At 40.4% G+C, this 27722-nt stretch overlaps 1 protein-coding gene across 3 annotated transcripts; it reads left to right on the top strand.

Moving 5' to 3' along the window:
* The first annotated feature begins 216 nt into the window (after positions 1-216).
* Positions 217-26827, top strand: tdrd6 (tudor domain containing 6). 3 transcript variants are annotated; one of them, XM_031740817.2, is made up of 18 exons: positions 217-566; positions 9788-15450; positions 15702-15781; positions 16587-16649; positions 16743-16797; positions 17247-17326; positions 17515-17569; positions 18307-18362; positions 20555-20618; positions 20740-20801; positions 20990-21008; positions 21630-21712; positions 22309-22363; positions 22447-22502; positions 22588-22651; positions 23107-23189; positions 24526-24580; positions 26308-26827. In XM_031740817.2, the coding sequence occupies exons 2-17, from the start codon at positions 9864-9866 to the stop codon at positions 24568-24570; spliced, it is 6507 nt and encodes a 2168-aa protein (XP_031596677.1). In that variant the 5' UTR covers positions 217-566; positions 9788-9863; the 3' UTR covers positions 24571-24580; positions 26308-26827. The 3 variants fall into 3 exon arrangements, with proteins under 3 accessions (XP_031596677.1, XP_031596678.1, XP_031596679.1); XM_031740818.2 differs by having other exon boundaries at positions 23107-23180; XM_031740819.2 differs by lacking the exon at positions 24526-24580 and having other exon boundaries at positions 23107-23180.
* The last annotated feature ends 895 nt before the right edge of the window (positions 26828-27722 follow it).

Consider the following 27722-nt stretch of genomic DNA (forward strand, 5'->3'; position numbering starts at 1 on the left):
AAATGTGACCTCTCTAGTGAGTGTTCCTACTCTAAGTGAATGCTTTTCAGATAACTTTTAGAAAAACGTGACAGAGGGGTCATTAACAAATTAATTTTCAAAAATCTAATAAATCTAATTGTGGAATTTTATTTCATTTTACATTGCACCATATACGAATATGAGCAGGGGACAAAAAAGAAAAAAGAAAAGGAAAACGAAAAAAAAGAAGCGCGAATAACAGTTCCGGGTGGGAGGTAGAGGAGGGAAACGACTTTGGGCACGCGCGTGGTTGGGAGTTGGACTTGTTAACGGTAATCGGCCGTCGAGTTGCTGTGGAGTTCGATGATTTTGTTACCACGAAAAACAGTCTTTAAAAGTAGTGGACAAATTACACGATACGATAAAAACACAGAGCCTGACTAACATTTCGCTCACTGGGTTAAATCTGCGAAGTTTAGGTGAGGAGAAGTTTAGCGCCGCTGGGGCTACGGGCGTTTTTTTTTTTTTGGCTAGGCTAGGTCTTCTGGGAGCTAACGTCGACGGTACTTCCGGAACACTCGGCGGGATCTTCAGGTGTAAAAACGGTAAGTTATGTACTAAATCCTGCCTGGTTTGCTACTGTAAGTCTGTGTGCTTTTAAACTGAGGGACAATCATCATAAAAATGAGCCCTCGCTTATTAACTTAGTACCTGACATTGTGCTAGCTTTTACGTTATTGAAGTAACGTGTGATAATAGGGTAAGGAAAGTTAGCATTAAAATAAGTTGTTAATATGATAGGTTTTAAATAATGTTGTTTTCTGACACTTGACTGGACTGTCAGAAAAGACAATAACTAAGTGATAGGGTTGTGCTAATAGTGCTAATTTCAAGATGCTGTCAAACATTTCTGTGATAAGCTGTGTGTGGTTTTCCCCCTCGCTTAAAATATTTAAAATAATTGAAAAATATATTTAAAATTTGGAAGTTAAATCTTGTCGTGAAAAAAAGAAAAAGTTCCTGCTATTTAGACAGTTGAGGCTTTACTTGACCCCACTGTTGGACACATTTACTTATCATCACTGCAACCCAGTAATTTAATGTATGCCTATGAAGTTCTCCGCAGAGCGGGTCTTTGCGGGTCACACAAACGAATGTAATTACCGTAGCTACCAAGATAAATGTGCTTAAGTCAAGGATGAAAGCCACAATACGACCATAGTTTTTCCTACTGCATCATTGAGAGTTTTTACAGGTATTAGTAACGGTTTTCTCTGACATTGGAGCTCATACGTTCCTTGGTGGTTGGTAAGGAGCAGTCATTGTGTTTTTACATAAACTCTACTTAAAGGGGCATGAAACTCTACATATAAAACCTAATTTACATCATTGAGCCCTGCTATCAAAAACTGACATAGATGTGAGTGTCAAGTGCCTAAAGTCTTGAAAATATGTTTTGCGCCATCTTCCGTCAGTATGGAATGTGACCTAATGTGGTTGGTTGAGGCTAATAGAATTACATTAGTTTATGTTAACTAACTAGTGACCAAATCTCAGAGGAAAATAACGACACTAAAACTAAAAGTCAGTTTGAGTGATCACTTTTTTGCTGTCACTGGCTGCAACAATGATGTTAAGAAACGGAGAATATACTTTGGCTGTTTGACTAGCTGTACTCATATGGGAAAATCCATCTGTTACCTAATGTTAGAGTTTGTAAGCACTTCTCCACGTTATGTTGTCCTTCACTTACATTTGGCCTTCACTTTTCTTCACTTCTAATATGAAGTAATCCAGTCAGTGAGAGGATTCGGGGAAAATCAAAGGTCTCCTTGCAGCCAGTGACAGCACAAAAGTGATCCCCTTTAACAGATTTTTAGTTTTAGTTTCCTTATTTTTCTCTGAGTTATTGATTTTTCACTATTTAGCTAACATAAACTAATGTAAGTCTATTAGCCACAACCAGTCAACCACATGACGGCATGTTCCATACTGACAGAAGATGGCACTAAAAACGTTTTAAAAAATGTAACTTTAAGCACTTATTTTTTAAAATCCATCTTCACAGACAGTTACATCTATGTCAGTTTTTGAGAGCAGGGTTCAATGATGTAAATTAGCCTTTATATGTGTAGTTTTTCATGTCCCCTTTAAGGGGTATATCAAGAAATAAAATTAATAGGGTTAGCTGGGTGAGTAGAGCCGAAAGCCAAACTTTTACTGTTAGAAAGCGTGCATTTTTACAGTCAGTCTAATCAGGCAGTCACATGGTAGTAATTCTGTGCTTTTAGGCATGAAGTAGAGCTGGGCAATATAAGATTTTTTTTCATATCACGATATGTTTTTTTCATTTCAGGCGATAACGATATATATCACGATATAAGCCAAATAACTATATTTGTAAGATTTAAATGTGCCGTTGCTCACAAGTAAAATGTGAAATAATTAGCAGCTTGTTTTAATTAAAATATTTATTTCCCATAATAAGTTCAACAGGGTAGATGTACTTAAGGAACATGAGACTTCAGTTTCAGATAAATAAAGGCAAATATTGCAAACTACACAAAAGGCAGCCGCTAAAGCGTTTAAGTTTCAAAATAGAACAAACAAAGCAGACTATTAAATTGTCAATTCCACTTAGAAACAAAATATTAATTCTAAAAATAAATCTTAGGTCGTTTTACAGAAGAACAGACAAAATTGACTAACTTTTGTCAATATCAAATAAACTGAGAACTAAAAGGAAATTCTCAATCTCTCCTTGTTGTATAGCTTAGCTTTTCAAACAGTTTTACCAGTTACTTTAGTCTGACAAAAGCCGAATGACGAATTAGCGCTTTCAGTCAGAGATTGAGCATGCACCGCTTTATTGTATTTCCAGACTTGCTTTCGGCACAATTTACAGTGCGCGCTACTCTGTTTTTTGTCAGACTTGAAATAGCCGAAATACCTTCACACTACGGAACTTCTGTGGCCCTTCCGTTCGACAAGCTCTCCAGCATTGGAACCATCATCTGTTTTTTCTTCGGTAACCTTCGCTCACGCTCTCGGTTGATTTTTCTCTAGTCGGCAAACTCATTTCCTTCATTACCCGGGCTGCACGGCTGCAAAAACAAATACGCATGTGCGCCTTGGCGCTTGTGCTGTACATAACAAGTCACGTGACGTGACGCTGCGGCTGTGATTGGTTCGGCTCTGCGCTACTTAATTTGGATTGGCTGTTCTTTTTTTCTTTTTTTAAGAGGACAAGAGAGATGAGGCCTATCACAATAGTTTAATTTTTCTATCGAGAAAAAGTTTTTTCGCAATACATATCATTATCGTTTTATCGCCCAGCTCTAGCATGAAGGATACAATCAAGACAGTCTGCTAAAGTTCAAGTGAAGCACCAGAATAAGGAATTAATGTGACCTAAGCGTCTCAGAACATTTCATAGTTGTTGGTGCCAGATGGGCTGGTTTGGGTAATTCAGAAAAAGCTGATTTGTTGGGATTTTCCCACATAGTCATCTTCACGGTTTACAGAGAATGATCCAAAAAAGAGAGAAAATAAAGTGACTGGGAGTTCTTTGGATGAAAATGCCTTGTTGATGTCAGAGCTCATAGGAAGGGAACAGTAACTCAACCACTCATTACAACCAGAACAGGAAACTGAGAATACACTTTACATGGCAATTGGACAGAACAAGATTGGAAAAACTTAGACAGAGAGGTGTGTGTGTGTGTGTGTGTGTGTGTGTGTGTGTGTGTGTGTGTGTGTGTGTGTGTGTGTGTGTGTGTGTGTGTGTGTGTGTGTGTGTGTGTCGATCGTGGCTCAAGAGTTTGCAGTTCGTCTTGTAATCGGAAGGTTGCCGGTTCGAGCCCCGGCTCCGACAGTCTCGGTCATTGTGTTGCTGGTGGTGTAATGGTGTGGCAAGTAGAAAGCATACTTTGGACCCAACTGAGCTGTTGCTTCTGACCATGTCCATCCCTTCTGAGTTTTGGCTCACGTTACACTGGTTTCTTCAACATGAGAATGTTACTACGTAAAACAAAAACAATAATAAGGCAGATTATAGAGGTGGGGGAAAAAATCGATACTGTGTAGTATCGTGATATTTTGTTTGCTAATAATGTATCGATACAGGGACAGCAGAAATCGATATTTTGTTACAAAAGTTTTTGTGGAGCTGATCAACATCCTCTGACTTCAGAGCATGTTGATTAGCTCCTTTTTCTGAGCAAGAATCCTGACATTCCTTCACTGTCCAAATGTGTTTAACTTTTTTTTTATGGCAGCAATAAACATGACAGTTTGCTTATTTTAATTTAAGACATGTTTTATTTTAATTAAGTTTAAAACTTTTTTATTTAATGTAAAATAATATTTTATTTTAATTTACTTTCAAATTCTTCAGTTGCTGAAGTGGCTGCATAGTTTTCACAAATTGCATAGTTCAGAATAGCCATAATTGTACCAGATGGTTGCATTCAGTTAAGTTGGACTAGACCGTAATACAAACCGTTCAGTTTGTCAACAATAAAACTGACTGAAATGAGAGAAAGACTGAGTGTGAGACTTTGCTATTAGATAAAATGAATATTGATAAAGTTTACCTTTATGTACAGAATCTGAATATCGCAAAATATTTTAAAAAACTGCAATAATATCGTATCGTGCGGTAAGTATTGTGATAGTATCGTATCGTGGGATGTATGGTGATTCCCACCTCTAGCAGATTTAGGGCTGCCACGATTAGTCGACTAGTCACGATTACGTCGACTATCAAAATCGTCGACGACTGTCGACTGTCGACGCATCGTTTGAAACTTTGTAAGATCACAAAAGACGCAGGAATAAGTAGTAGGATTTAAGAGTGTAATAACGGACTGAAACAGAAGATGGCAGCACTGCATGTACAAGGATGCCAGCTGCCGTTACACTCGAAGAAGAAGAAGCAGCAGTGTCCCAGAATTCATAGCGGCCCTGCTCAGTTTTCAACAATGGCGGCAGCTAGTTAGTTTTAATATTACTCTTATTAATCTTTCTGGGTCACAAAATAAACGTTTAACATATTTTCAGGCGAGAATGTAGCTGTGTAAACCTCAAATATTTGCTCAGTTTATCAAGACACTGCATATTTTCAAAAGCGCTCCGGCGTTTTCGGAGACGTCTGTTACCCACTAGCTCGATAGCTAGCCGGGGCAAGGCTCACTAGAGCCCGTGAGAACACCGGACTCCCGGCAAATCGTTTTCAAACCCACCACTGTCTTTCGCTACTCAGGTTAAACATATATAAGTCAGTTAGATAACTTAAAAATGTTATTGTTTGGCCTTTTTTTTGAGTATTTTATTTGTTCCTGAGTAAATCGGTTTGGCTGAGATTAAAGTTATAGTTTATACACGACTGAATAAACGTCAAGCAGACAACTGGTTATCAGAAGTGTGAGATGTTCGAGAATATACTCCGGTGTCCCGTTATATTTTAGATAGCAAGGAGTTTATTAAACTTTACCGAAACAATCTGTAAATCTCATTAAATTTAATAAACTATCATCTTGTCTTTATTTTTAGTTAGCACATACCCTAAACACTTAAAACTGTAAGCTAATGTTATATAAGAGCAGATGCTGCTGGTGCAATAAGCTGTACGTTTTACGTCCAATGGATGCATGATCCGATTAGTCGACTAATCGCAAAAATAATCGGTGACTAGTCGACTATCAAAATAATCGTTTGTGGCAGCCCTAAGCAGATTATATAGCATCTTTTAATAAACCCGAGCTTGCTTTACACACAAAAGTCAAAGCTATTCATTGAGTGAATAGCTGGGGTTTCAACTGTTCTGAGAACTTCCAGAGACTTGGCAATGTGCATCTAAGAGGTGTGCCTGTTTCAGAGAGTGGGAGCGGCAGCACCTAAGGCTCTGTCCCCGGCAAATCGCAGTCTTGTGTGAAGAATAACGAGTAAGCCTTTATCTGCAGAACACAGAATCTAGGTGTAGAGGAGGAGAAGATCAGATGCTGTATGCAAATGGCCAGAATTTGGCCCTATTGAGCACCTTTGGGATGTGGTGGAGTCTGAAATTTGCATCATGGGTCTACACCTGATAGATATGCAGGAACTGTGTGATGCTGTAATGTTAATATGGACCTAAATCTCTGAAGATTGTTTCTAGCACTTTGTAGACTCAAGGCAAAATTGGGTTTAATTCACTACTAGCAAGGTGTACCTAATGAAATGGCCAGGGTGTGTAGATTCTTTTCTGAAGGAATGCTTTTAACATGTGCAGCCTCTTTAACCATACCTTATTAAAACAGCAGAAGGAAGTAGGGCTGGAAAGGCAGCTAATTTTGTGTTACTTTTCAAGTGCCTTTATCATTTCAAACGCTAATAACCAAAAAGAGTATTTTGGCTGGTGTAGACTCACAACTTGGGAATAAACAAAATGTATACAGCATACATAGATTTTAATTTAAAAAAAAGTAATTTATTCAAAATCCACGACGACATAGGGATTTATGTTGTGAGACCGTCTGTGTTGAATGGAGAAATTCACTCTGACGCTTCTGTCTTTCTAAATGGAGGGACAGTAACTGCATGTGTATATGTAAGCGTGGAAAAACTGCCGATAGTCAGATTAACAGCAACAGTATTTTGTCTCTATCCGCCATTGTAGAAATTTATCTCAGGTGAACAATAACGTGGTGCACAGCGTCACTTCAAAAAACGCGCACACCTTCCACGTTGTGTGACTGAATCTCTGTTTTCCTCGTTCACACGTAAACGCGAAAACAGATTTTTCGAAAACCTCCACCCTGGCAGGAGTTTTTAAAAATCTCTGTTTTCAGTGATCGAAAACGCCGTTAAGGTGTGGGCGAAAGGTGCAAACGCATATAAAAAATCCGTGTTTTCAAAAATATCCGTGTATCTGTGGATGTAGCCTTAATTGTAAAGAATAGTTTGTCAATCAATTAATTAGATTTCCTGCATTTGACTGTGACTGTGAACACCTGCTGTTCAACTGTAGTGTTGAAATCAGTTAAATGTCGCATGTAATTTTCATCTAAATAAACTGCAGGACTTGGTGGGAAAATAAATACATTTTATTATATACTATATATACATTAACAAGATTAATGCAGTGTTTTGCCAATATATCTTTTTAAAATTTTTTTTATAAATCCTCTTTCCAGAGCTTTGAACACTGTTCCTTTGTAGTAGGGACTTCTCCAGGTTGTTCTGTACAGAACAGTTAAATGATACCAAAATAATCCATCCATCCATCCATCCATCCATTTTCTTCCGCTTATGTGGGGCCGGGTCTCGGGGGCAGCAGCCCAAGCAGAGAAGCCCAGAACTCCCTCTCCCCAGCCACCTCCTCCAGCTTGTCTGAGGAAACACCTAGGCGTTCCCAGGCCAGCCGAGAGAGATAATCTCTCCAGCGTGTCCTGGGTCTGCCCCGGGGCCTCCTCCAGGTGGGACATGCCCGGAACACCGCACCCAGGAGGCATCCTTGTCAGATGCCCAAACCACGTCAACTGGCTCCTTTCGATGTGAAGGAGCACCGGCTCTACTCTGAGCCCCTCCCGGATGGCCGAACTTCTCACCCTATCTCTAAGGGAGAGGCCAGCCACCCTTCAGAGGAAGCCCATTTCCGCCTCTTGTATCCGCAATCTCGTTCTTTCGGTCACTACCCACAGCTCGTGACCATAGGTGGGGGACAGACCTAGATCGACCGGTAAATTGAGAGCTTCGCTTTTACACTCCGCTCCCTCTTCACCACAACAGACTGGTACAGCGTCCGCATCACTGCGGCCGCAGCACCAAACAGTCTGTCGATCTCCCACTCCCTTCTCCCGACACTTGTGAACAAGACCCTGAGATACTTAAACTCCTCCACTTGGGGCAGGAACTCGTCCCTGACCCAGAGTGGGCACTCCACCCTTTTTGCGGCTGAGGACCATGGCCTTAGATTTGGAGGTGCTGATTCTCATTCCCACCGCTTCACACTCTGCTGTGAACCGTTCCAAGGCGAGCTGGGGGCCATCACCTGATGAAGCCAACAGAACCACATCATATGCAAAAAGCAGAGATGAGATTCTGAGACCACCCAAGTGAAAGCCTTCCGCCACTTGGCTACGCCCAGAAATTCTGTCCATAAAAATTATAAACATAATCGGTGACAAAGGGCAGCCCTGGTGGAGCCCGTAACCCACCAGAAATGAGCCCGACTTATTGCCAGCTATGCAGACCAAGCTCTTGCAACGGTTGTATAAGGACTGAATGGCCCATAGCAATGGGCCAGACACCCCCTTACTCCCGGAGCACCCCCCACAGGACACCCCGACGGACATGGTTGAATGCCTTCTCCAAGTCCACAAAACACATGTAGACTGGTTGAGCAAACTCCCACGCACCCTCAAGTATCCTTGAGAGGATGAAGAGCTGATCCTGTGTTCCACGACCAGAACGAAAACCTGATATCACCTGATATCAAAATAAGTTAAATGAAAAGGCAAACCTCCATTGTGATACCATGTCAATTATATCTGACGGGCCTTTTCAGTTTTGTTGAGCAAGCTAACACAGACATGGGGGGGGGGAGTGTTGGTTATCGCTTTCTAAAATAAGAATACTAAAAGCCTGCAGTATTCAGCTAGATGCAGCTTCTTTTTGTACACTTTTTGTACGTACATTATTGTCTGTTTTTATTCTGGTTAACATGTTTTTCACAACTTGTTTGAGTTTTCAGTTTAGTTCAAGTTAACTTGAATGCCGTTGCTGCCAACGGATTAGTGCGGACATTAATTATATAATTTGATTATCAGGATTAGTGATGTATGCAACTGGTTAATTACATATTTAAACACTGCTGCTCTTGCTTTTTGCTAACAGTAATACTAGCCAGTTAAACTTTCTTTTAATTAATGTACAAATGCAGTTACTGATGACTTATAAGATATTACTTTTTCTTGTGCTGAACTAGCTGAGCCTGAATACCTTTCTCTCTTTTTGTGATAGAAGTATATAAACAAACAAGGTGAAAAGTAAGCAGCATGTCTATGTTAACCAGTAAGAACAGGCAGCTGTGTCTGTGACCATTAACCCCTGGGCCATGGACCGGTATCGGGCCGCGAGAGTTGAGGCTCGGGTGTGAAATGTATGGTTTTCAGGGTTTTTATCATTAACTCTGTCTTTTCCCGTGTTGTAGTTGTGTCTTATTTTGAAAGAAATATTTAGGTGTTACTATAGTGACCAGAGAGGATTAAGGGGCAGAGAGGAGGATGTTACTCTAAATGTTGTTGGCGCATTTCAGGAGGACGCTGCTAATAAAGTTACACAATTATACAGTGAATTCACATGTATTATTATATTTACAAAATACTACAGTTTTTGTTTTGGTCATATAATTTTATTTTGTTTTATTTATCCGCTACACCTTAAAGGCCGGTCCGTGAAAATATTGTCGGACATTAAACAGTCCGTGGGGCAAAAAAGGTTGGGGACCGCTGCTCTACTACATAAATTAGGGGTGGGTGATATAACCACGCTGTGGACACAAGTTTGTGAATGCAATAACTCAAGAATGGGGCAATGTAGGATTCTGAAACTCATACCATGTATGTATCTCCTAAAAATCTTGGAGAAGTTCAAATCTCAGTGACTTTAATCTCAAGGTCAGAGGTCAAGTTTTCTAAGAATCTTGTGAATGTGATAACTCAAATGAGGCAACGTTAAATTTAAACCACTGGTTGTTACATTTGTGTGTGTGTGTGTGTGTGTGTGTGTGTGTGTGTGTGTGTGTGTGTGTGTGTGTATGCATGCATGTTCTTGTGTTTTCCAGATAAGATCCAGATCCTCATGCAGCGGTGTTGAGAGGTGACAAATTATGGGTAGCTAGATTTGATGAAACTGCCAAAATGTCATCAATCTTAGGACTCCCTACACGAGGATCAGATGTAACTGTTCTCATATCCAGGGTCCACGTGCATCCCTTTTGTGTACTTGTGGAATTCTGGGGAAAATTTAGCCTGGAGAGGACTGCAGAGTATGAACGTCTAGCCAAAGACATTCAGTCCCCTGGGGACACTTTTCAAGAACTGGAAGGAAAACCTGGTGACCAGTGCTTGGTTCAGATTGAGAGTATTTGGTATAGGGCTCGCATAGTCTCAAGTAATGGCTCGAAATACACAGTGTTTCTCATTGACAAAGGAACAACATGCCGTGCCATCACAAGTAGGCTTGCATGGGGTAAAAAGGAGCATTTCCAACTGCCTCCTGAAGTGGAGTTTTGTGTGCTAGCTAACGTGCTACCACTGTCACTTGAGAACAAATGGTCCCCAGTGGCTCTTGAATTTCTGAAATCTCTTCCTGGGAAGTGTGTGTCAGCACATGTGCAGGAAGTACTAGTCCTGAACAGAACATTCCTCCTGCACATACCTTGCATATCCAAACAAATGTATGAGATGGGATTTGCCAAGAAACTATCCCCAAACATCTTCCAGGACTTTGTCCTAAAGTCAGTGCAGTCCCATAGTGGAGCTGAGGTTTCTCCAGAGATCAAACGGCTGTCCGTGGGACCTGTTGAACAACTGCACAAGCAAGGGGTGTTCATGTACCCAGAGCTACAGGGAGGAACTGTAGAGACTGTCGTTGTAACAGAAGTGACAAATCCACAGAGGATTTTTTGCCAGTTAAAGGTCTTCTCTCAAGAGCTGAAGAAACTGTCTGATCAACTTACACAGAGTTGCGAAGGGAGAATGCCCAATTGCATTATAGGCCCAGAAATGATTGGGTTTCCATGTTCTGCAAGGGGAAGTGATGGCAAATGGTACCGCTCTGTTCTACAGCAGGTATTTCCAACCAGTAACGTGGTGGAAGTATTGAATGTTGACAGTGGAACCAAAGAGTTTGTTAAAGTGGACAATGTAAGGTCACTGGCTGCAGAGTTCTTTAGGATGCCAGTTGTCACTTACATCTGCTCTCTCCATGGAGTTATTGACAAAGGGGTAGGATGGACAACCACCCAAATTGACTACCTCAAGTCTCTCCTGCTGTACAAGACGATGATTGCCAAATTTGAGTACCAAAGCATCTCAGAGGGTGTTCACTATGTCACTCTTTATGGGGATGACAATACAAACATGAACATCTTGTTTGGTTCCAAACAGGGCTGTTTGCTGGACTGTGAAAAAACACTGGGAGATTATGCTATCCTCAACACAGCACACAGGCAACCGCATCCAGCCCAGCAAGAAAGAAAAATGCTAACTCCTGGAGAAGTTATGGAAGAAAAAGAAGGGAAAGCAGTTGCAGAGAGGGTGCCTGCTGAAGTTCTTCTGCTAAACTCTTCACATGTGGCAGTTGTTCAGCATGTAACAAACCCATCAGAGTTTTACATCCAAACGCAAAACTATACAAAGCAGTTGAATGAATTAATGGATACTGTCTGCCAACTGTACAAAGATTCTGTGAATAAAGGATCTGTTAGAATTCCAACTGTTGGACTCTACTGTGCAGCCAAAGCAGCAGATGGTGATTTCTACAGAGCAACTGTGACTAAAGTTGGTGAGACACAAGTCGAGGTATTCTTTGTTGATTATGGAAATACAGAAGTGGTTGATAGGAGAAACCTCAGGATACTTCCTGCTGAGTTCAAAAAGCTGCCACGGTTGGCACTAAAATGTACTCTGGCTGGTGTCGGACCTAAAGATGGGAGATGGAGTCAGAGTGCCTCTGTCTTTTTCAGAAAAGCAGTAACCGATAAAGAACTAAAAGTCCATGTACTGGCCAAATATGATAGTGGCTATGTTGTCCATCTGACAGATCCTAAAGCAGAGGGAGAACAACAAGTCAGTACACTGTTGTGTAATTCTGGTCTTGCTGAAAAGGCTGACAAACCAGGGCAGTGCAAAAACACAATGCATCCTGCTATTACGCCTCCCACACAATATCCAGATGCCAGCCCACCATGTGGGAATAGGGACACTGGATTGGCTCTCCAGGTCCAAAACATAATTGGCCTTAGCCAGAAAGAAGGAAGAATGGCTACCTTTAAGGAACACATGTTTCCCATCGGAAGTGTCCTTGATGTCAATGTGTCCTTCATTGAAAGCCCAAATGACTTTTGGTGCCAGCTAGTTTATAATGCAGGACTCTTGAAATTGCTCATGGATGACATACAGGCACACTATGCAGGCAGTGAGTTTCAGCCAAATGTCGAAATGGCTTGTGTTGCTCGTCACCCTGGTAACGGATTGTGGTACAGGGCCCTTGTGATTCATAAACATGAAACTCATGTGGATGTGTTGTTTGTTGACTATGGCCAGACAGAGACAGTCTCCTTCCAAGACCTGAGGAGAATCAGCCCAGAATTTCTTACTCTGCATGGTCAGGCTTTTCGATGCAGTCTGTTAAATCCCATTGACCCTACATCTGCTGTAACTGAGTGGAGCGAAGAGGCAGTAGAAAGGTTTAAAAACTTTGTGGACTCGGCTGCTTCCAACTTTGTGATTCTGAAATGCACCATATATGCTGTCATGTGCAGTGAGCAGAAGATTGTTTTCAACATTGTGGATCTAGAAACTCCATTTGAGAGTATTTGCACTAGTGTGGTAAATGTCATGAAAAGTACACCTCCCAAAAAAGCTACGGGACCATCTTTTCGTCTGGATACATACTATTACTCAACACACAATGTCAAAACTGGGATGGAGGAAGAGGTCACAGTGACATGTGTGAACAATGTCAGTCAGTTCTACTGCCAGCTTGAAAAGAATGCTGATGTGATAAATGACCTCAAGATGAAAGTGAGCAGTTTTTGTCGTCAGCTTGAGAATGTAAAGCTTCCAGCAGTCTTTGGAACTCTGTGCTTTGCAAGATATACTGATGGGCAGTGGTACAGAGGGCAGATCAAGGCCACAAAGCCAGCACTCCTGGTTCACTTTGTGGATTACGGGGACACTATTGAAGTAGATAAATCTGACTTGCTCCCAGTTCCCAGAGAGGCAAATGACATCATGTCTGTGCCTGTGCAAGCAGTAGTGTGTGGTCTTTCTGATGTTCCTGCTAATGTTTCCAGTGAGGTGAACAGCTGGTTTGAGACAACTGCAACAGAATGCAAATTCCGAGCGCTAGTAGTAGCCAGAGAACCTGATGGGAAAGTCCTAGTTGAGCTCTATCTTGGAAACACTCAGATCAATTCAAAGCTCAAGAAAAAGTTTCATATTGAGATGCACACAGAAAGCCAGGTTGTCTGCCATGGTTGGAGAGCTTTTGAGGCTTCACAGAGTTATTCGCAAAAGACAAAACGCACCACAAAAATGGAAGATAACACACAGTTCCTGAAGAAAAACAGTTTCTCTGCTTCAAAACCTCCTTTTACTTTAAGGGATGATGGGAAATCTAACGAAATGAACCTTTGGAACAAAACAACAAAGTCAGTTCATGAAAATGGTCAAAGGATCAAGAGTCCGCGACTAGAGTTGTACACACCTCCACAGCAAAGGGAGTCATCTGCTGGTGGCAATGTCAGATCTTCAGATCTTCCAACAGATGCCAAGAAACTCAAGTCAACAGTAAATGGCACAGAATCCCAAAAGGAAAGTAATGCTGAAAAGCTTCCTAAACTTTCAGACTTGCCCTCAAATTTTATCACACCTGGTATGGTAGCAGATGTCTACGTGTCACATTGCAACAGCCCAGTAAGTTTCCACGTGCAGTGTGTAAGCGATGAGGATCATATATATTCCCTGGTAGAAAAGCTCAATGACCCCAGTTCAACTGCAGAAACCAACGGGCTCAAAGATGTGCGTCCAGATGACCTTGTTCAAGCACAGTTCACAGATGATTCCTCATGGTACCGAGCAGTTGTAAGAGAACTTCACGGTGATGCAATGGCTCTCATTGAGTTTGTTGATTTTGGCAATACAGCCATGACTCCACTTTCCAAGATGGGCAGACTCCACAAGAATTTCTTGCAGCTGCCGATGTACAGCACACACTGTATGCTGAGTGATGCTGCTGGTCTTGGGGAAGAGGTTGTAGTTGATCCAGATGTGGTGTCAACTTTCAAAGAAAAGATTTCTAGTAGTGGAGAAAAAGTGTTCAAGTGCCAGTTTGTCAGGAAGATTGGGTCTGTGTGGGAAGTTAACCTTGAAGACAATGGTGTGAAGGTTACGTATAAAGTGCCTACTGCAGATCCTGAAATCACTTCAGAGAAACTTGAGCAAGCAAAGGAAGAGCCATCCCAGGTGTCTGATATCAGAGAAGTGCCAGAGAGATCAGTGCTGAGCCACTGCTCCCCACATAACTTTCTGGAAGACCTTTTTGAGGGGCATAAATTGGAAGCCTATGTCACAGTTATAAATGATGATCAGACTTTCTGGTGTCAGTCTGCTAGTTCAGAAGAACATGATGAGATCTTATTAGGTCTCTCAGAAGTTGAGAATTCAACAGGTCAGAACTATATTGATCCAGATGCTCTCGTTCCTGGAAGTCTATGTATTGCTCGCTTTTTAGATGATGAGTTTTGGTATCGTGCAGAGGTCATTGACAAAAATGAGGGTGAGCTCTCTGTTTTCTTTTTGGACTATGGAAACAAGGCTAGAGTCAGCATAACAGATGTGAGAGAAATGCCACCTTGCTTGTTGAAGATTCCACCACAGGCATTTTTGTGTGAGCTTGAAGGCTTTGATGCTTTATGTGGATATTGGGAAAGTGGAGCAAAGGTTGAATTGTCTGCACTTATAGATGTCAAACTGTTGCAGTTGACTGTCACAAAACTAGCAAGAGCTACAGGAACAATCTTTGTGCAGGTGGAATGCGAAGGTCAGGTGATCAACGAGTTGATGAAAACCTGGTGGAAGAGCTTCATAACGGAAAGTAAAGCGAAAGCAGATGGACTGCCTGATTCAGATGAAGCATCAGTGCAGACTGACTCAACTGTAAATGAGTCTGTGGTACCTGACGATCAAGTAGAGAATCCCAAAACCCAGGAAGTAGACAAATCTCATATCCACTTTGAGAAAGACAACAGTGATGAGCTCAGCACTGATCAGTTTGAGCCTTGCACAGAAGATGAGGTACAAAAATTAAGTACTCCAAAGTCCTCTAAAGATTCAGTTCATCTTCAGTTTTTTGGGATCCAAGAAGAAAGTGTTTCCACAGAGAACATCGAAGTCCAAGCCTCTGCAATATTAATCAAGGAGAGGTTTCCTGGCAATAGTGGTATAGATGAAAGTATATTATCTCCACTTGATAACCAAGATGACAAAGACAAAAATGTTTTGACTATGAACTTCAACATGGAGGACACTATCAAAGACACTGAAGAGGAGCAAGCCTTGGTAATGGACCCTCTTGGAACCAACGTCTCAAGTTCTCCAGTGGATGAGAACCTTTTAGAGACAACAGATGACCTAGAGAGAACTGCAAAATCTGACAAGGAATCTCTACTTGAAGAGATGAACGCAGTTTCCTACAGCTCTGACATCACGAATGTTTCTGGTAAGAAAGAGCTTAATTTTTGTTTTTAAAAATGTTTTTCTCCTTGTTAGTACACAATGTGGTTGAGTTCATACTTGGCAAATCTGCTCAAATCATAATGAATGCAATGTCATTCTGGAAAAATACCTGTGTAATAACATTAAATTTGCTTGCTGGAATCTGATGGACTCAGAGTTGAGTCTCACATGTTGTCAGTTATTATGCAAGTTAATGATTTCATATGTTTTGCATTTTCCTTTTTCTATTTCCAGATCCAGCCAAAAACCAAGATGGAATGACAGCTTCTGTAGGAAGTGGTACTTCCCTGAACCGTAGGACAGCAGTGAAATTGGTAGATTCAACTTAATTATGTCGAAATAAACTGATGATCTTTTTAAAAGCCGTAAAAGTAGGACTGTGCGATATGATGAAATATATTGGATGATAAAATTAAAACATCTATCGTTTCATATTATACACTATTGTTTGTTTCGTGGTGTCGCAAAATACACTATTTACAGCAATATTTTTTTTTTTTTTCATCGTTTGGATGGCCACCATGCGGGCACAGAGAATACCAGCATGGCTGGTGATGATGAGGCAGAACCAGTTGGCTCCAAACAGAAGGACCAGTCAAAACAAATTGAGGACCTTATTTCTAAACAAGGGGCTATCTCTGTAGCATGGACATGGTTTGGTTAGGAAAAGTCTGACACGGACCAGAAAACTGTACGATGCAAATTATGCTGCAAACCGGTCCCCATCTCAGACTCAAACACAAACCTCTTCTACCACCTACGCAAGAATCACGTGAAAGAGTATGGAGAGAGTTTAGGGATGAGAAGCAAAAAAGAGCCGCCAGGTGCTCAAAATACACCTTAGACTCAAACGTTAGAACAGGCTTTTCCTCGCAGCACGCCGTGTAATAAATATTCACACTCACTGAAAACACTTCACAAAAGTCGAATTACACAAGATTCATGGAATTTACAGAAAATGCACTATATTGTGATATATATCATTATCGGGATGAGAAATGTCTTATATCAGGATATGAGATTTTGGTCATATCGCACAGCCCTACTTTAAAGCGTCATTCTGTAATTTAAAATTGCTGATCACATACGTACGTATTGGTATCTTCCATTTTTCGCAAGGTTCCGCGGAGCGCTGTTAGTCTAATGGAAAGTACTGATCTAGGAACTGAAGTCTCAAAACAGGTACAAGAAATGACAGCACAAGAGATTGGATTGGATTAAATTATTAGAACACTGACAAGGACATCATTTTGTTTACTTTGTTCTTTTCTTCAGATTCCGACTAAATTAGTGCTGCCCTCCCTTTTGCCTCCCGAGGAGCAGTTGTGCAGTGAGTGCTTCCTATTTTGTCATCCAACTCTTGAAATGGTGGTTTTGGTTTTCATTATGAAAGGCTTAAAGTGAAAGGGCCAGGTGCATGCAGGAATGAAAAAACAACAGGGTTACTTTCTGTAATTTTGCCAGCTGACTGCCACAGTTACAGCGTTGATTTAGTTTAAGTCATAGTCTTTTGAAATATTAAGGTTTAGACATAATTTAAGGATTTAAATGCTTTTAGTTTTAGTGTAGTTTTAGTTGACTACATTTCATAAGACTATAGAAGACTAAATCTGAAATTGATTCAGTTCAGTATAAGGTGTGAACGTTTGTTATGGTTTTACTGATGAGAGAAAACACGACTGATGATGTTTCAAAAGAACACAAGTACTAACAAGTACTCGTATTGAGAAATGTCTCAGGCTGATGAGGGGGCATAAATGGGTGCAATTGTCCACACAGGTGCTCCCAAAGAACCAGAAAGTGAGGCCGGAGATTGCATGTGTCAGCAAGAGGTTTCATGTGCTACCACACAAGCTGAGGTATGCTGGGGACAAGGATATACCGTAATATTCGTATAGATGTTAAGCAGTTCTGCTTTTGTCATGATTAGTAAATATCAGATTGATTATTTACTGTTTTGGTGACTAAGGGTAAAATGCTCATACTACACTGATATAGTCCCATCCTGAACTCTCAGGTGAGCGAAAGTTAATCTGCTCTATTTCAGAGTGACTCAGTGAGCGATGAGGAGTCCTTGGTTCATCTCAGCATTCCAAATTCAGGTTTGATGAGATTTTGCCAGATTTCATATTTACATGTTAAGTTCAAATGCAAGGCTGCAAACATGAACCTCGCATGAAAATAACAGTACACCATATTGCCAAAAGTATTCACTCACCCATCCAAATCAGTGAATTTCAGTGTTCCAATCACTTCCATGGTCACATGCGTATAGAATTAAGCATCTAGGCATGCAGACTGCTTCTGCAAATATTTGTGAAGGAATGGGCCGCTCTCAGGAGCTCAGTGAATTCCAGTGTGTTACTGTGTTAGGATGCCACCTGTGGAACAAGTTCAGTTGTGAAATTTCCTCACTAAGTATTAATACGAAGTAGAAGTGATTGGAAATGACAGCAGCTCAGCTACTGCAGCTCAGTGGTAGGTCACATAAAATTGCATAGCAGGGCCAGCAGATGCTGAGGTGCAGAGGTCCTTGGATGCAGTGGTGTAAAGCATGCTGCCACTAGACTCTAGAACATAAACATACTCCTAAACCTTGTGGTAGAAGAGATGGAAGAGCTGTTTTAGCTGCAAGCAAAGGGTAGCCGGACATTATATTAAATCCTTTGGATTAAGATTGGGATGCAACTTAAGTTCATATGTTGGTGAAGGCAGATGAGTGAATACTTTTTGGCAATATAGTATAGATATGGCAGTGATGTGGTTATTTTTTTAAGCAAGTAAGCTATCATTCCCCATTTAAAACTCTTTCCGGCTTGTCTATGTTTGGATCTGGCAGACACTGACGAAGCTGCCAGTGAGCCCCTGACGTACACTGTGTCCTCGCTGGAGAAGGTAACTAGATAGTGGAGTGTGTCTGTATCTGCGGTTGTCTTCTGACTGCCAGTAACTGCCTTTTAAGTGGTGATGCATTGTCCCACTAGGGACATACAGGGAGTGCAGAATTATTAGGCAAGTTGTATTTTTGAGGAATAATTTTATTATTGAACAACAACCATGTTCTCAATGAACCCAAAAAACTCATTAATATCAAAGCTGAATGTTTTTGGAAGTAGTTTTAGTTTGCTTTTAGTTTTAGCTATTTTAGGGGATATCTGTGTGTGCAGGTGACTATTACTGTGCATAATTATTAGGCAACTTAACAAAAACAAATATATACCCATTTCAATTATTTATTTTTACCAGTGAAACCAATATAACATCTCCACATTCACAAATATACATTTCTGACATTCAAAAACAAAACAAAAACAAATCAGCGACCAATATAGCCACCTTTCTTTGCAAGGACACTCAAAAGCCTGCCATCCATGGATTCTGTCAGTGTTTTGATCTGTTCACCATCAACATTGCGTGCAGCAGCAACCACAGCCTCCCAGACACTGTTCAGAGAGGTGTACTGTTTTCCCCCCTTGTAAATCTCACATTTGATGATGGACCACAGGTTCTCAATGGGGTTCAGATCAGGTGAACAAGGAGGCCATGTCATTAGTTTTTCTTCTTTTATACCCTTTCTTGCCAGCCACGCTGTGGAGTACTTGGACGCGTGTGATGGAGCATTGTCCTGCATGAAAATCATGTTTTTCTTGAAGGATGCAGACTTCTTCCTGTACCACTGCTTGAAGAAGGTGTCTTCCAGAAACTGGCAGTAGGACTGGGAGTTGAGCTTGACTCCATCCTCAACCCGAAAAGGCCCCACAAGCTCATCTTTGATGATACCAGCCCAAACCAGTACTCCACCTCCACCTTGCTGCGTCTGAGTCGGACTGGAGCTCTCTGCCCTTACCAATCCAGCCACGGGCCCATCCATCTGGCCCATCAAGACTCACTCTCATTTCATCAGTCCATAAAACCTTAGAAAAATCAGTCTTGAGATATTTCTTGGCCCAGTCTTGACGTTTCAGCTTGTGTGTCTTGTTCAGTGGTGGTCGTCTTTCAGCCTTTCTTACCTTGGCCATGTCTCTGAGTATTGCACACCTTGTGCTTTTGGGCACTCCAGTGATGTTGCAGCTCTGAAATATGGCCAAACTGGTGGCAAGTGGCATCTTGGCAGCTGCACGCTTGACTTTTCTCAGTTCATGGGCAGTTATTTTGCGCCTTGGTTTTTCCACACGCTTCTTGCGACCCTGTTGACTATTTTGAATGAAACGCTTGATTGTTCGATGATCACGCTTCAGAAGCTTTGCAATTTTAAGACTGCTGCATCCCTCTGCAAGATATCTCACTATTTTTGACTTTTCTGAGCCTGTCAAGTCCTTCTTTTGACCCATTTTGCCAAAGGAAAGGAAGTTGCCTAATAATTATGCACACCTGATATAGGGTGTTGATGTCATTAGACCACACCCCTTCTCATTACAGAGATGCACATCACCTAATATGCTTAATTGGTAGTAGGCTTTCGAGCCTATACAGCTTGGAGTAAGACAGCATGCATGAAGAGGATGATGTGGACAAAATACTCATTTGCCTAATAATTCTGCACTCCCTGTATAACTGCTCATGTATTTAAAAATAAAATAAAATAAAAAATGATATTGTGGTGACAGTGCACAGAATACATTGACCAACTATAAAATTGTGTTCACCTTGAAAGCAAGCTGGCTCTTACAGTAGTTGGTAATTATCCTACTATAGATGGACTAAGGCAAAAAACAAACAAAATCTGCAATCATTTCATGGGATGCATGGCTTGCGATATATTGCACAGTAAATATTGAACAACACATCAAAGTGATGTCTTCAGATTGGCTTTTTAAAATGTATTTATTTTTTGCCATGTGCAGTTTTTATATTCATCGTGTAGTCTCTAATTTGAAAAATCCCAAGTGTAACACATAATTTCAACATTGTTCTGAATTTCTATTTTAAAAGTATGTTAAAAAGCACAGGTTTTGATTTGGGATTTGCTACGGAAAACAAGCAGGTTACAAAATATACTCGCATGCAGAAATGGATTTGAAACTACAGAAGTGTAAAATTAGACTGCAAATATTTTAATCACTAAGATTACTTTGTTATTTTTTTAGGGCGATGAGATTGAAGAAGTGACCTGTTGTATTGAAGAGGCTTGCGTAACAGATGTCTGCACAGGTATCAGACTTCAGATCAGGGAGTGTGCAGCTCACTGCTTCTGAGTAATATTCAGTTTCTCTGTGAAGTCCTCTTTTTTTTTTTTTTTTGATAATGTATGTTGTTGTTGTTTTTACTGCAGAGCAAAAACAGCCGAGTGGTGATGGTGAAGATTGTCTGAGCTGTGTGACAGCAGAGGAAATGGTAATTTGTTTCTGTTGGTTTTCAGAGTAACTAAACAACAATGTCTTGCAGCTGTATAGCTCCTACGTGATTAGGCTTTTCACAGGTGAATTTGTCTGACCCATACTGACACATACCCTGTAGAACACTTTATTTCTTGTGTCTTTGTATTTCTTGACAATAAAGTAGTACAACTTCTTCTTTTGTAGGTCCAGAATGGATCACTTGGTGAGTCATTGTTAATACCGAGTTATACAACACGTGACACTGCAAACTTCTTATTACAATATTAATATATAAAAAATATGAGGATAAATTTTAACCAGCAGCCTATAATGCAGTGCATGCAACAAGTGCATGATTGCAGTCTCTGACAGCTGGACAGATGCAGGGGTCTACTGGCAGCAGAGGTCATATTTTACAAACAATGAGCAAACTACAATATAAGGACCACATAATAGAGGTTGCTATTAAAAATAGGTGTACCAGAAAGAGAGATACTAGATAACATTTTTAAGGAGTTGTACCAAGATAACTATTTGTTCTTGGAGCATCAGACAGCCAAATTTTCTTTTAGCCAGCATGAAGAAAAATACAATAAAATGATGAATTAAAGACAAAGACTGGAACACATCGGCTGTGGTAGGAGGTGTTTTTGTCCTTGTTGATCTCTCATTTAAATGTAATCTGCTGTGTAGCAGGTTATGTCTGCACAAGTTATTGATTAATGGCTTGATGAGAGATGCCCACACTTTGTTCTCTTTGTTGCCGAAACTCTGTTTATGATAGAATGAAATGAAACATGAGCTGAGGATGTAACATTCATATGAAGTGTTATTACTTTAACAGAAACTCCTTCAGGGAACACCGTGGAAGGTGGTGATGTTGCCCTAGAGGATCGAGGACCATGGACTACTACTACTCCTAGCGGGGTATGAACGTCAGAGGGGTATAGTACAAACCAAGTTTAACACAGCCAGGCTTTGTTTGCATTAGCTGGTTCGACAAAACCGAAAACCCCAGTTGGAGAATAACGGGTATGGTTATCAGCTTTCTTTGTTAAGACCCCTTAATGAGATTATCTTGGTGAACAAAGAGCAGGGTGATCACAATTTCCATAAATTTAGTTGCACACACATCAAAATCGCAGACCGGTTAAGTAGAGGCAATATAAATGAAAATAAAACAGAAACCAATAACATTTGTAAACTTTGGTGTCAATTGAAAAAAACAAAAAAACAGTAAAAGTGCTTGTCTGCTACCAGGAATAAGGTAATAATATTCAGGCAAAACATGCAGCTTGAAACAACTGCATCCAGATCAATTAAAATTGCCCTAAATTCATTAAATGAGACCAGGATTAACAACTTGCACATATAAAATGTACTTGGCCAGCAAAGAAACTTCATATCACTTGAAATGAATCTGAAAGAATCAGTGAAAATGTAGCAGACGTTAAACTGAACATGAGCTGCTTATGTTTGTTGGAGCAGGCTTTAAAGTGATGAATGTGATCTTTTTGTTTCAGGACGACTCGATAACCGAAGATGAGACGTTGTGTCTTCGTGAGGATACACTTTCTGGTGTGTCATCTTGGCTTTTTAAATATCAGATCTGATTACATAACAAGCATAGGGCTTCATTTCCTGTATATTTTCTGTTGCAGCTTTACAATCTGATGCTGAGCCACAGACCTCTACAGCTATTAAATCTTCAGATTTGGTAATGCATATTTTTCCAATTTGAGGTTTAAATGTAACATTGTATCTCTGAAGAGACTATACACACTGTTTGTATTGCTGTGCAGAATAGCCTGGTTGAAGAGGTGACCTGTCTTGTTGGAGAGATCTGTTTGACAGACGTCTGTAGAGGTACTTTTTAAATTAAAGAGCTCATTTACAGCTTTGTATAGGTTGTGTATCCTGCACTGAGCCTTGGTGTTGCTCCACAGTTCATACACTGTCTGAAACAAGCCACTGTAGCTACTACACCTGCTCATTTCAAACAGAAGGTTTCATCAGCAGTTGAGTGGACCCTCTGTACCCACAGCAAGGGCTGTGTGTCTGAGGTGACCACAGCATGGATACCCCCTCTCAATAACATCGTATGGAGCCAAGATGAGAAAATACAGTCTGACACAGACTGCACAGACATACACTGACCTCATTCATTTAAACTAGGACCATACTTGTTGTAAGCCTTTATTTGCAGTGTGTATGTATTTTTGTCATTTAGAAAGGAAAAGTATTTTTATTATTTAATTTCACAAACATAAACGTGCATCAAGAAACACTCTTCATTATACTCATGTATTCTTGTTTTTCAGATCTAAAAGAGGAAGCTGAAATGTTGACGGAGGAGTGTGAGCTGCAGGAGCATCCACCTTCCCAACAAAATGAGGTAAGAAAGGTAAAAATGAATGAATTCAGTTTAAAGTCTAAATTGATATTTTATGTTTTAGGACTGTCCCTAAAAGACATCTGTCATAAATATCACATGGTTGATGAGTCACTGACCTTAGGCTATGGATGTTCCTGGAAAGTTGTTTTTTTGGTTTGTGTTTTTTTGCAGTTTATGATGCTTTTAACAGAGCAGCAGTAGCAATCTTAAACACAAAAATGTATTTAATGACACTGACAAGTACTAATATGGCCACCTAACAGGGGGAGCAACATTTACGTATCTAACTTGTCGTGTATTTCTACACTTCTGCGGTCATGTGGAGAAGTTTTCACAGGACTCTACACATTTCTAAGAACACTATTACTGCATCCTTATTAATTAAGTAGCAGCCAGGTGCTAATGTTCAAATGCACTTTATTAACTGATTATCTTCAGGTGTGAGCACCTCTGTAAAAGCAGGAGTTTTGGCACTTCTCTGTATATAAAAATATTCTAAAGCCAAATGTGAGGCTGTCTGTCCACCAGCTGAAGCTTGGTTTAAATCAGATCATGCAACAGGACAATGATCCCTACGCACAGCAGCAGATCTGCAAAAGAAATAACAGGTAAAGTCCAGACCTCAGCCCGGTTACAATGCTGTGCTGAGACTTAGGAGAGCGGCCAACAAACCTCAGTGAACTGAAGCAAAGACGAGTGGATCCTTCTCTGATACTGAGACTCCTACTCGTACAGAAAATGATTTGCTGCTGATGATAACTGTTGTTCTACAAGATGTCCAATCATGAGGTGTGCTTCATTTTTCTGCACGAGTGCTGTGAAATTTTTTTTTTTCACATGACGGCAAGTGCTTACATTTTCTGTTGGATATTTGACAGTATGTTCAGTGCACACTGCTTATGCACATGCTCTTCACTGTACCACCGACATATCTAGATCAGCGGTCCCCAACCCCCGGGCCTCGGACCGGTACCGGTCCGTGAGTCGTTTGGTACCGGGCCGCGAGAGTTGAGGCTCAGGTGTGAAATGTATGGTTTTCAGGGTTTTTATCGGTTTTCAACGTTATTTTGTTATCGTTTTTATCGTTAACTCGGTTTTCCTGGGTCTTTTCACGTGTGTTATGAATAAATCTTCTTTTTTTCGGTACCGGCACTAGTTTTATTTTGTTGTATTCATCCGCGACACCTCATTGCCGGTCCGTGAAAATATTGTCGGCCATAAACCGGTCTGTGGCGCAAAAAAGGTTGGGGACCGCTGATCTAGATGACACTCATGTTAGCCTAAAGAATACCAAACACGCATTACGTTTTTTTCATTCAGCATTTTAACTTCTGAACATTTCCAGAGTTTTGATGACAGTGTGCCGACAGATGAACTGCCTTCTCCTTAGGACCGTTTTGGTAAGTTTTGTTCTTCAGAATAATCAGGTCAGGTGGAACAACAGCATTCATACAATGTAACCATTGGAGTAGGAAGTAGTAATAGAAATGAAGAGCCTGTCATTGGGTGCTTCTTATTCTGCAAACATGTCTAAACACCTTGTTGTCCCCTCAACTTCTTTGATGCTCATATTAAAATATAATAAATAACCACGAATGTGGAGCTGAGTGATGTTTCAGAAAGCAGGTGTAACAAACTCGTGAGTCTAACCTTGAATCCTAACACAGCTCTGATGGTGCAGTCAACTCAGTGGAGCTCGATACCAGAATTTCCAATGGCAACAGACAAAAAAACAGGAGAGCTGAAATATCAATATATGTTCGATGAATAGAAAAGAGATTTTATTCAGCCTCTTCAGTCAACTTTTACACTTGGCTTTTGTGTATATTGGTAGATGAGGCTTTAGGCCTAGATTCTTTTCAAATGAAGTGTTGAGCAGTAACCCAACGGGAGTGTACATGACAGCAACCTTATGTGGCCCAAACTGAAGGGTGTGTTTTTTGGGTTTTTTTTTTTGTTGTTGTTGTTTTTTTCCTTTAAAGAATGATTTCTCTGTGATATCAGACATTAATCTCGGTGATCTGCAGCGGCAAAGTTGTTGAGATTCAAATTTCAAATAAGGCAGCATTTAAAACATCAGCAGAACTCAGCCAGAGCAGCTTGTTGAACCAGTTTTCAGCAGCAGTTACTTGAAGCAATCATTTTGTCTGTGACACACTCACACACTGTGGCAGAAATGTTGGCTCACTCTTCTTCAAAACAAAGCTTCAGTTCATTGAGGTTTGCAGCTGTGTTGAGGTCTGGCCATTTCAACACTGTGATTCTTTTCTTTTTCTGCCGTTGTGTTGGAGGTTTGCTGCTGTTTTATTATTCTAGTCGAGCTTAAGTTTGGTTGACTCAATGAGTACAAAGTGTCCAGGTCACGTGGCTGCAAAACAAGCCCAAGTCCTCAGCCTTCCACCACTGTGACAGTTTGTATGGGGTGTTTGTGATGTAACAGCCCAAAGTCAGATGCAACTTTGCAAACCGAAGTTGTGCTGCCAGAGGCTTTCCCCTGGCAGCCATTCCAAATAATTCCTACTTATTCAGTGTTTTTCTAGTTTTACTGTCATGAACTCTAACTTTACTGAGGCTGAGATGTAGCTCAAACCTTTGCTCTTATAGAGATGTGATGGTGGATTTAAGGTTTCTCAGGTTTGTAAGAGTCCTGTGACAAATTTGTTTTTCACACAGTTGTAGATTCTAGATTTTTATTCTGTGATAGTGAATCTGCAGTGTTGAGTGATTGCTCTCAGTCCCTGCATTAACAACTGATTATGAAAGCAGCCATCTTAAAAGAAACTTTGAGTCTTTTAAAAGATATCAAATCTTTATCAACTGTATGAATGAAGAATTAAAACTGACAGAAACTCGGGGCGTGTTGAAGAAAACCTGTCCCGGTGCAGGTTAGCTTCACACACTGCTGCTCTTGTAACTGACTCAGAGCTGAAGTTGGCGTTCTTTCAGAGTTTCTTCATCTCAGAGTTTCCACTAAACCTGCTTTCTGGAACATGGGCAGATACAGATACCTGTCTGTCTGTTCTGAAGTTATGAGTTATGATGTCGATGTATGACGTTACCATTGAAAGGAGGAGGAAACAAAAAAGCCGTATTTGCTGACTAATGCTTTCTTGCTGCTTCCTTTTAGCAATCCAGCTGTCAAAGCTAATTATCAGTGATGGTTCTGCTGATAATCTGCCTGCTGAGCAGCAGCCGGAAGAGTGACTGCCTTTTTTTTTTTTTTTTTTTCTTTTTTGGGATGTTAAATAGAAGATTACTGTAACTGCATATTGTTTTGTGTTGTTTCAGATAGGTTCAGTTCATTTTCTCTGTGTTCATTTTAAGTGCCCAATGCCAGTGTTGTTATTGTTTTGGCTTCTTTGTGTGTTATCGTCCTATCGCTCATACCCTTTGATCTGCTTATTTCATTGTTCCTCTAAAAACAAACAGCCACGAAGCTAAAAGTCTTTGTATGGTAATAGTTGATAAAACATGAGGAGTTTGTTTTGATAAACTGCCAAACAATTCTTTAGATGTTTGAGTCTTTAGTTTATTTGCTCTGGTTTCAGTGGCTGTTGTGAAATGCATGGAAAAAAATCTGTATTTGGTGTTAATCCACAAGTTGGAGCAAATTTCTGTTGGCACAATAAATATTAACGTTCAGTGCACATGAGTCATGGTTTTGCTTCCCTTTTTAATTAGTTCCATTTTGGTGTTTCTGTAACATTTTATTAAAAAGGAACATGTCTTGGAAATGTTTCATGTTTGTCCCTGTAAAACATTTACATCATCGTCCTTGTGGTGTTGGAAACTGTTGCTTTAACATTATTAACATACCAAGTGTTTAAAAACCACTTTTACAAGCTACAGATTGATATCCTTTTAAAAAGTTTATATTTTAATTATTTATATAGATATCTAGATATAGAATTGGACACCGATTAATATCTATAAGGCGATGGGCAACGAGATGACTGTGGCTTCATATAAACAAACATGACACAGTTCTGTTGTCACACATTAACTAGTGGACACCCAGCTGTGCAGGGATATCAAACTAATTTTACATTGTAGCCACATACAGCAGGTGGGACAGGTGAAACTACATGACACACCTGTAAGGTTACAGAAAAGGTTTTGGTATTTCATTGCTCACACTGTCCTGTAATTATACATTTAGAATGTAAAGTTTCCATGAATTCACAGAAAATGTTCTTATGCTTCGGTGTGGTACGGATGGCAATGGGGCCTTTTATCGATAGGAAAAGCTGTAAGACATGAAAAAACAGAAGTTCAAACTCTATGCTGTCCTTCATTTTTCTAAAGCTCTCCAGTGGGTTGAATTGGAGTCTTTGCTAGGGCAGTTTTGGCCCTCGGGCCTTATGTTTGACACCTTGTTGCTTGTCAGTTTTCTCCCATTCACAGAACGACTGGAGCAAGCTTCCAAACTGAGACTGGTTTAATTCACTGCCTGTTACTTATGGTTCGTTTCTGTCGTCGCTACAGGTCGTGATGTCTTGTTGCCTTAGTATTTTAGTTTGTGGACTCCCTTTAAAGATTGAA

This window comes from Oreochromis aureus, linkage group 15 (genome assembly GCF_013358895.1).
Source record: "Oreochromis aureus strain Israel breed Guangdong linkage group 15, ZZ_aureus, whole genome shotgun sequence".
Lineage (NCBI taxonomy): Eukaryota > Metazoa > Chordata > Actinopteri > Cichliformes > Cichlidae > Oreochromis > Oreochromis aureus.